The sequence below is a fragment of the Corvus brachyrhynchos genome, unplaced genomic scaffold (assembly GCF_000691975.1).
Source record: "Corvus brachyrhynchos isolate BGI_N302 unplaced genomic scaffold, ASM69197v1 scaffold26, whole genome shotgun sequence".
Lineage (NCBI taxonomy): Eukaryota > Metazoa > Chordata > Aves > Passeriformes > Corvidae > Corvus > Corvus brachyrhynchos.
Window position 1 is genome coordinate 2352372 of NW_008239324.1, and position 10885 is coordinate 2363256.

Sequence of the window (10885 nt, forward strand, 5' to 3'; positions counted from 1 at the left end):
ACTCTTTCTCCCTAGCTTCTCAGGAAAATAAAAAACAAACAAAAAACCTCAAAATATCCCAAAAGTCCAGAGGATATGATGAGGTGTACTCATTGTAGCATATTACACTTCACAGTACAACTAAAACCATCCAATCTCTATTCTGTTTAAACATGTATTTACTGCCTATCTACTTTTTGAAGCCAGTCACATGTTGATAAAGCTGGGCTGTGTAACAAGTTAATTTGTCCACTTCATTCATGACACAGACAAGTTAAAACTGCAGACATGCTCTGATACAGGGTTTCTGCAAGAAAAGCCTTTAGCCATTCAGGGCTTTTACAATGAACAAACAGGGAATTCTAAAAGGTACTCTTGGAGGCAGAGAAGGAAGAAAATCAAGTGCAGAACTTACCTTCCACTGCAAAGAATGGAACCACTGATCCCTCAGGTAACTGTTTGCAGCCTGCAATACAGAAAAGTTACAGACTTATTAGATTCTACCAGTGTTTCAGGTCACTCAGGCACTGTATATTATAACCAGTTTGTTTTCACAGAAAGCAGTGACACAAAGACCTTGCTGCATAATAAAATACTGAACTAAAACCTTACAAAATATTAAGTTCCTATGAAATGGTGTCCAACCCAAAGACTGTGAAAAATCCTCCCTGATTTCAATCAGGTGTGGGTCAGATCTTTAATGTCTGTAGGGCATTTGCCTCTGCCATTAATCACTAGAAGCAGAGTAGGAACATGGGCTGACATTTTACTAGGAGGGGTGGGTTTTTTCCATACTCTGGTTTCTCTTCTTGCCCTGCTCCTCAGCTGGCCCCAAAGCAATTCAAATAATGTCTTAGCTCTTTCAGTGATATTAAAACAGTGAGAAGCACAGCACACACAGACGTGCAGATACATGTACAGACTGTTTGCAGCAACGGCATAAATGTTGCAATAATCACTCCCAGCCATCACCCATTTTTGTCTGCATTAAGCTCAGCCGCCAGAAATTCCCAGTGTGAAGCCAGGTCGTAGCCAATGGAGGAATAGTTCAACACTCCCAAAGGTCAAAAGGCTTGGTATCAAAAAATATAAAAGCATGTACAGTGACGTAAATACGCATGCCTTAACAAGGTGACATAAGTCTGAAATATTTGAGTGGGTAGAGATGCCCTTTGGCTTTTCCAGCTCCACCTCAACGCTGCCAATGGGCAATTTTCACTCACAATTCAAAATGTTTTACAAAAACAGTGAAAATTACAGGATAGCCTCTAAGTCCATGTTAAAAAAAAAAAGTGAGGTTCTCTGCCAGTCAAAAAGCACATACTTCTTGAAAATTAGAGCATCACTTATCAAGTTTCACTCCCCAACATCTTTTCAGGCAAGTATTCAAAATCCACACCACACATATTTCATCTCCCAACACCGGTGCAGTTCACTGATAATGGCAGGAATACCAGAATTAAAACGCTACATGATTACCAAAAACGTGTTTAATCTCAAGGTCAGCTACTGATGGCTCAGTGACATAGACTTGGACTGATTACTCTCAATTAAATGGAATAATATCCTTTCATATATGAATTACATATTATTTATTTATATCTTAATGAGAATCAATTGCTCCTCCACTAGATGTCGAGGCAATAAAGCAGGAATAAATACATTATAAATAATCTTGGCTGACCACAGAATTTACCCAAAACTTTCCATTTCAAGAAGAATGCTGACATATCAGAATATGAAATTGCTACAAATGGAAACAAAAAACTTCCTTTTCTATTTTCTTTTCTTTGCATGCAGTGAAAAATTTTAAAAACGTTTGGAGTGCAGATTTTCAGGATATTTTGGTCAGCCAGTATTTAATGATTTTCTGTTATTTACACCATATTTTATGTATATGTGTACATTATAACACAAGACAGACTTCTTACCTATATGTTATAGAATTAAATTTCAATTCAATATACTTTATACTGTATTTTAATACAATGAAAAGGTCAAAAACAATTTGCCACCAAAAGGCAGAAGAATATTTTTAATATAATTAAAAAGACATGAAGTAAATATACTTAGATATTTCTTACCTTTGCCCAGACAGAATGCTCTAAAACCTCACCAGACTTCTTTGAAAATTTTAATTTCAAACTGAACCTTTTTTCTTTTTTTTTTAAGGAGAAAACTAGTTCATATAGGAGAACAAAACCCTTCCTTTCCAAATGCTAGCATCAAAGCCCTTTAAAGAATAAGTGAAACTGGAAGTTTTTGTAGGCTTGATATATACTAAGCAATTGCACCAATAATATTGCAATGTACACATCCACTACATCCTTAAAAATTCAGGAAGACTGAGTTAATAGGACCTATGCAAAATAAGATACTGTTATTTAAATCAATAAAATCAAAAGGAAAAGGAAGTACTTCACTCAAAGAGGCAAAATGTCAGCCTGATTCAGTCCCTGGTCTGACACTGAAGTTGAAAGCAAGAGCCAATGCTGAAGCCCTAAACTGAGAACTGTTAATTATTCTCCTACTTCAATGATGTCAGTAGTACAGCTTGTAAGACCCACTGCAAATAATTAGAGAATATTTTGTGTGGATAGATTGTGCAAGTGACTGCAGCCCTAAGTATTAGTGAGGACAACAGCATCATGCAGAGGAGGAGGCACAAGTGGACTGCAAATATTGGGGGAGAAAAGAAATGAAGAATGCTGCAAGACACAAAACCAAAACTGGCAAAGGAAAGACTTGTGTAACTCTATGGCAGCAATATACAAAGAGCATTTTAAAAGTAAAATTAGCAAAGTGACTGGGTTCCAAGTGTGGGACCAAGCACTGTCTACAAATAGAATTAGTTACTGTAGAGAAGTGATCAAGCAAACTGGCATCTGAGTCTGGGTTAGGAGTCTGAACGACTCTAAACACGCAGAGCTCAGGCTGTTATTCAAGACCACTTCAAGACAAAGATGACAAAGTGAACACAATTTAGAAAAACAAACCTTTAGGAAATCCCCACACTTCTAATGATCAGGACTCAGTGGTAAGAGAAGCTTGGAAAATCAGTGGCCATTTCACCAGCACTCTTTGCACCGTGTTCAGCACAAACTGAACGCTTTACCCCAACTACCCTTGTCCTGAGGGAGCTGCCTGCCACTAGCCCTCCCCACCTCTCCCAGGCAGCAGGGACTAATCTTCCCAGGGCACCCTTCTGGCCACCTGACTCCAGAAAAACCACAGCAATATGCAGGAAATGCTGGATCTTTTGCAAAGGAAAACAAAGATCTCACTCTTGCACAGCATGTCTTGGTCCTCCCTCCTCATTTTCAGGCTTACACTGAAAAGGGACTACAGGGAGCATTTCTTTCTTAACAAAAGAACAGTGAGTTCATAGCATGCCAGGATGACAGAAGAGCCACCAGGCTCTTGTGCATGCTCAGCTGCCCAGCCAACTCTGCAGGCACTGACTTACTCGAGCATTTGGGTTATTATGGGTAATATTTCTGAAGTTTAAGCAACAAGCACCAAAGTGTAAAGCAGTGGAGGGAACTAAAATTCATTTATGGGGCTGCACACAGACAGTTTTATCTGAGGTGCATTGATGGAACCCAGGCTTTCTGCACTGAAATCATCACTTCCTGGGAACTGACACCTACAGTTTTTTACTCCAGCTAAAGGCATACTTTACTATATTTGTTCAGCTCTAGGGTACAATAAAAAAGAGAAATGAGACAGAAAAGACTTTAAACCAGGCTTTCACTGGGCATTCTGACCGCACAGGGAAGGTTTTTCTTATTTATTTATTATTCCAATGAGGAAGAAGACTATCTACTTTAAGAACACCTACTGTTGGCAGTATTTTTTTTAAGATTAACTGATCCTGGAACTGTGTTCTGAAGGATTTTATATTCTCATTTTTGGGGTGTAAAGGTTCAGTCAGAGAGGAAAAGCCACCTGGGATCAGCTGTACTACAAACTTTACTCAAAGGATTAAACTCACCTGCTTTAAAAAGACTGCTCACAGGAGAAAAACTGCAAGAGATTAAATGCCTGCATATGCAAAGCTTTGGTCAACATGAGTATGAGTAAGTTTACACCTCTGCTGAAAAAGTATTTGCTCTGCACCCCAAGTACTTCATTTCTTAGTCAATGAGTAGGAATACAAGTTTATTATTAAAAAGCAGTGAATGTTTTAAAGGCAGATTTTTCTTTTTGCTCACAAAAATAGGAAACTGAACACTTGCTTCACACCAGCGTTACAGCCCCTGCAATAATTTGTACCCAGGCAAGGAGAAGACTAAATAGGAATCTGCGTGTTACTGAGAAACAGAACACCTGAAACTGCAAGAAACCGAGCACTCTAAAAATTATGAAGACCTTTGCCATTCCTTTAACAGTAAATTACCACCACGGCATCCCTTGCTACTTGGCATGTGTGTTATGCAGAAGAGTACAAGAACAGGCTTGTCCACGTAGCAAACTGTTCCCAAGCTTTTCCTTACAACAGCGTCCTTCACACATACACTTCTAGGGGATTTTGCCATGTGAAAAGATGTGGTAATAAGTGGGATTTGATGGCCCAGATTCTGGATTTGATTCTTCATGAGTTTATTCTGTTTCTCTCTCTCCCTCGCTTGCTTTCTGGTCAGCAGGATGGGGGTTTTGTTGTGCTTTTTTTCCAGCTGATATTCATTACTGGGACTCATAAAACAGCACAGGCTTCTCTGCCCCCATTTATTATCAGCTACAGGAACAGTGGAGCGTCCCAGGGCTGCAGGAAGCCAAGTCCCATGGCATGCACAGAGCTGTACAAAACCTTCACATTGCTGATGCACACCCCAGCACTGCACCTCCAGGACTTGGGCAGACCTGCAAGGGAAACCTGCCACTCTTCTGGCTTAACCCAGGGTACAGACAGAGTTGCTGGGAATTGGTAGAAATGCCACTTTCCTCCTTAAAATATTCCCTGCCTCTCCTGGATTGTGGTCCTTGCATGACCTCTCCACACCAGCAGCACTGGCTGGACTTGCACTTAAAACAAAAGCCAGGTTCTCCAAGGAGACTAAAATAACGTGTTACTAAAAACCCAGTGGAAACACTTACCGTGGGGACTCCCTGGCACAAACAGCGTGCTCAAGCACCGAGCAGCTGAACGTGTGACTGTTGTGCTTGTCAAGGCTTCCTGCTCTGTTTGTTTTTCCTTCTGACTACACTTGATTGCCAAGAAATGAATAAAACAACACGAGCGATAGGGATGGAAGTGGTGGCTTTAAGGCTAAAAGAAAGGACACAACAGAAAAGCAAGGCAGTACTGTCATGACTGAAATACCAAAGCCTTTTTCCTGGGAGTCTTCCTACATTTGGTGCACAGCAGCTCATGAAATTATACTGTAAGGTTTTTTTCAATCTCTTTCAAAAGGTTCTTCCAGTTATTTCACTACCAAGGGTAGCATCGTCCTCATAATCATCCACACAATACCATAATCACACCTTGTGCTCGACAAAGGGAAAGCAGAAGAGCAGAAGTCTAGCCCAGCTCAAGGAGGCCCAGCTATTCCTGATACTAAAGAACTCACACTTCATCAAAAGCTAAATTTAGCTCCTATTTCCTGGCCTGAAGAGCTCGTGGCCTATGAGCTAGCTTTAGCAACACCTTCTTTCACACCTGCTATCCCAACTTCAGGGAAGAAAAAAAAAATTTTGAGATTTTGATTACTGCTCATGGAAAGGACCAGGGATCACATCATTTGGCAGGGGGAAAGAAAACACGAGCCCTCAGCATGTCTAGAAAACTGACAGTCTATGATCCCCAGAAACCTTACTGTCCGTGACTCCCACATGGGACAATGGAAATCCCCAAATGCCAGGCAGCGAAACACTCAGACAGTTGTGTTCATTCAACAAACACTGAGTGGGAAGAACTCCACACATGAAAATGACTTTTAGATGTGAACCCAGCCCAGATTAAGCTGCCTGCTGCCTGAGAACCAGGTCTTCCTCCGAAACCCAGGTGGACACGTCCTGTTATCATGATCCGATTTCCTAAGAGGAGATGCACCACCTCCGGCGCTGCCTGTCAGATTTCATGTGTTAAAATAGGTTGGGATAGGTCAGTATTGCCATGGAAGGGCTTCAGGATGATGTAAGGATAGGTAATGGCACTCTTCCCTCACTGACTCATTCCTGTGTACTAATAAGCCAGAAATAGACCCTGGTGACAGCAGACAGAGGGGATGAAAACTTGAACATGGACCGGGACTCTCCTGTGGCATTTTGCACAGAATTGTTTAGGTAGAAAATACCTCTAAGATCAAATCCAGTGTCTAACCCAAGCTCATCACTAAGCCACGTCCCCAAGCGTCACATCTGCATCTTTTAAACACCTCTAGGGATGGTGACTCAATCACTTCCCCATCAGCCTGTGCCCTGAGAACACTTTTGGTGAAGAATTTTTTCCTAATAGCCAATCTAAACCTCCACAGCCTTTCCCTCAGCCACTAAGCAGGTCACCTTGTCACAGGAGGAGGTCAGCTGAGTCAAGCAGGACCAGCCTTTCATAAATCCACACTGCCTTCAGAAAGTGGAATCTTAAATTTTTCTCAAAAATGAAAAATTGGGAAAGCCTATGATTCAAAAGTACTAAACTGCTTCATTTTATGTCAAATCATGTCAATAATATCCCATGGTATTAATGTAAAAACATAGATCAAAATATAAAATTCATATTAATCAGAAATATGAAATAAATTGGGAGGTAGTCAAAACAGTTCATTTAAACATTTTTACACACACACACACATATATATACATACACACACACTTTATTTAAAGGCTTTGAAAAAAAATTAAAATACAAATTTCACCAAAAGTGCACTTCAGAACAGTACTGGGAACATGTTTTGGACTAGTTTGACTTGCTCCACTATCATACACTTCCTGATACTAGAGCTGGACATTACATCAGAGCATGCTGCTGCTCATATTAGCAGGGCAGAAGAATTTCATAAAAAACTGGAAGTCACAATTTCCCAGAGATGCACTGAAGTCTTTTAGAAATCTGGAAATAACTGAACTATGCAAGGGCTACTTTCTCAGCTCCTCAGTGAAGGTGTCTTTTGGATACCTTTACTCTTTGTTACATATACTAGAGAATTTCTGCTGAACTCAACTACAAGCTTTTTCAACTTGATTTCTTCAGCAGACTAAACATAACTTTGAGAACTGTTTTGGATTTGTGAATACACATTACAACTGTATAAAGGAAATCTAATTTTATACTGCCTCCAATCTGACCACATCTGATGAATCAAGATACTACCAAGGACCAAGTCATACTAAAAACATTTTTTAAAGTTTTTATTTTGAATTATGTTGAAATTCCCATAGTTATAATGTAATCTGATCCAGAATGCTCAGCTGGGCAGCAATAAACAGAAGTCCAGCTCATTCCTCTTCTTTATGTAACTCATAAAGACACTAATCTTTTTGAAGAAAATAGAAAAGTATCCATGCTAAGATGATGCTTTTTCACAAACTTAATTATTTATATGTTTGGTTTGTTGGCTTTTTTTTTCCTTTTTTTTTTTTTTTTTTTTTTTTTTTTTTTTTTTTTTTTTTTTTTTTTTTTTTTTTTTAGAAACAAAATGTCAGGCTGCTCCAGATTACAGCCTGGCTACCCTATCAATTTCCTTTCCACTCAGGAGGAAGCTGTGGGTTCAAGCTTTATCTTGTTTCCCATTAAGCAGACCCAAAAAGGCAGCTTCCATAAACTACAGAATAAAGACTTGGAAACAGAATTTGGAAAGGCAGGTGTAACTATTCCATCTGTTGAAACAGATACAAATATAAATGCTAGCACCACTAGAGAAATTTATGGAAAAAGCAGAATCAAAATTATCACAAGTAAATCATCCAACTTGAGAAATTTAGACAACTTTCTGTCTAATTAATTCCATTAATGCATTAGGCAAGGAACATTTCAACAATAACAAGGACCCTAATCTAGCTGTTGGGAAATCATGGCTTGCCTTCCTGCCTTCCCCTTACAGTCCTACCTGGATGAAATACATATACACAATAGTCGTGGCTGTACAATCAACTGAAAAAGTAAAATCCCAAAGGGCAACAGGAACTATCTTCAAAACAACGTTGAGAAACGTGAGAGAGAACCATGCAAGAATTAAGTTGAAGTCAATTTCGTATTTTTAAATTATGACCTTTCAAAGTTCTTTGGGGGCCATGCAGCCGGGTTTTCAGCTGCTTTTCCTACTTATTCCAAAGTATTTCCAAAGCTCAGTGCTGTGGAGTGCTTTTCTGTCATTAAAACTTGCAATGACCTAAGGGGGTCTATAAAGCCTCACAAGTGGATGAAGAAATCTGGAATAATGTAAACACAGTGTCTTCTGTTTGAAAACAACACTTAGAGAACCAGCATATATAGACATCCATAAAAATACACTGAAATATTTCAGTGAAGATTGAGTATCTTTTAAAAATAGGTATCTTGTCAGTTCCAGTGCAAGTTCTGAGTTTCCTATATGAATTGAAGGACGAAATTTTAAACTTTTTTCATGCTGGAATAGGACTATATGTAAAAATACAATCATTCCAGGCCTGTATCAATGTGCCTTTACACAGAGCACTACTTTGCTGCACAAAATCAGCAAGAAGATTTAATCACTGTGGCCCAAAATTTCCATTCTGACTGTTAAACACTACAAAGAGGTTCAGAGCTATCATCCTGAGAAAATTTTCTGGTGGTTAGATAATGTGACAGTACCAAGTTCTCTGCCTTTTCTGAGTCCATCTAATTAAGATTTCATGCACAGGAAGCAGAAAGAAGTTGATTCACAGTAAGAGAGAAAGAAAGTTGTACTTCTATGTTTACTGTACCTGCAGTAGGACAGTACCCCCTGGGATTGTGAGCTGTAAACAGTACTTAGGGGCATTCTCCCAGGAGAGCAGTTGAACATCTTCAATAGCACTGTAGGAAATGGAGTTTTCCATGTACCCAGTTGGCTGCAAGAAAACAAAGGAGAAGGGGAAAAAATGTTTACTTAGCTATCAGAAGTTTCACAATTTCAAAGAAAGAACAGCACTACCAGAATTACTCTTGGTGTTGAAAATATCTGCAAAATCTAATTGGAAAGCAAAATTCCTCCCCAGGTCATTCAACAGAGAGAACCATCCATGCACCTTCCTCCAATTCCTTCAAGTGTTAAGATCACTCACATTAAAATAAAACCAGACCAAACCAAGGTGCCTGAAACACACAAATGTCAGACTGTCCTGGACCCAAAAATCAATGGAACCTAATTCCAGGTTGAATTGAGCTACTAAGGGCTTTGGCCAAGAACACGCTCTCAATGCATGAAGAAGCATCTCAACCACAGAGACACAACAACACTGTCCTATAGCAAGGTTGCTTTATTCCACACATCCTTGTTCTTTTCCTCAGCTGCAATTCTGATCAACTACATCATCAAGATCCAGACGCCTTCATTTAACAGTGGTTCTTGGGGCTCCAACTCAAGTTTCAGACTCAAGCAAAAGCAAAGCAACCAAGGTACTCATCTCGGCCTATAGTTAAGCACTGTTTTCCTGCCGAGTGTGCTGATCTCCAGTTTAAAATGAAAGTCACAATTAAAACATAAATAAGGAACTGCATTTTGCAATAAAATGTACAACATAAACCAATAGTTGGAGGAAAACAAACTTAAACACGAAACTCCTTGTTAGTAACCCTGTAATTCTTAGGCTTTAGAGAAGTATAATTATCTCTGAGATAAGCTGAAATATAAATGTATCTATGCAAGCACACATGAAATTATGTCCTGAACTAAGTAAATACAGAGTGCTATAGCTGTGTATCTATTGAGTATGCATACATGAAGTGTACTTAAGGCAAGTAATTTTTAAAGTAATTGAATATTTAACAGAGGTCCTTAAAGACATCATTTATTTTGCTGTGCTAAAGCGTAAGTGAACTGATCAGTATTGCTGTGGCAGAGAAACTATTTTCATACAAAAATAATTAATCCCACTTCATGGATAAACCATAGACTTGACCATGTCTTTCAAGAGAATAGAGCTCATTACATTTATGAATTATTTTCTCACTATTACTGATTTACATATAACTTCAACTTCTCAAACTTACTCCCACTGTGCCCAATACATAAGTTATTTTTAACTGACAGTCTTGAAATAACGAAGGCAAGAGAGAAACCACATGTATTTCAGGGTCAAACGGGGCCAACTCCTAAAATCACAACACAGGATTCCTGGGGGCGAGTGTGAAATAAGCAAATTGCATTTGGAACGTCTCTACTTCTAATTGGTACAACTTTCTTCCATAAGCTAAGTAGGTGGTGCATCTGGAAACCTCACTTTGGAGTTACACACTTCATACATGTTTCTAAGCCCATAAACGTCATCCGCCAAAACACAGTGACAGCCCTGTCATCCACCTTTGCTGCTACAAGAATTCAGCTGTCTTTTCAGCACAAAAAACCCAGCAAGCCACAGAACTCAACCTCAATATCTTTTTCCCTAACGGTTGTTGCAGCAGCGCTCATTTTGCACCAGCCCTGGGTGAAAACAATTTTCACTGTCTCTTTAACGAAAACCTTGTTATGCAGGAAGTATGATAAACTTCTGCTTATTCATTTACCCACAATATTGTTCTACACTAGTGACTGGAATCCCAGTGGCTTAATGCTGATACTGTACGTCATGTGTTGCCTACTGGAGAGTAATTATCTCGTTCTCACAGGAAACCAAAGGCCCAAGATCATTCGGTAATCAGCATTACAACACTCAGGGAAAAATATCAAAACAGCCAACATAAAATCTAGTATGCTCAGGGGGCAAAGTTATCAAAAATATGCTCTGAAAGACTGGAGAAGGGAGA

The 10885-nt window shown here is 39.3% G+C and overlaps 1 protein-coding gene across 1 annotated transcript in view; it reads right to left on the bottom strand.

Annotated features, from left to right (window-relative positions):
* Nucleotides 1-8990, bottom strand: part of CMIP (c-Maf inducing protein) — a 61907-nt gene extending 52917 nt beyond the window's left edge. The window contains exons 1-2 of the mRNA XM_017741026.1: nt 8866-8990; nt 395-445 (exon numbers count right to left, since the gene is read on the bottom strand). Of these exons, the coding sequence (XP_017596515.1) occupies nt 395-445; nt 8866-8979 (165 nt within the window). The 5' untranslated portion in view covers nt 8980-8990. The remainder of the gene's footprint in view (nt 1-394; nt 446-8865) is intronic.
* Nucleotides 8991-10885: the final 1895 nt, after the last annotated feature.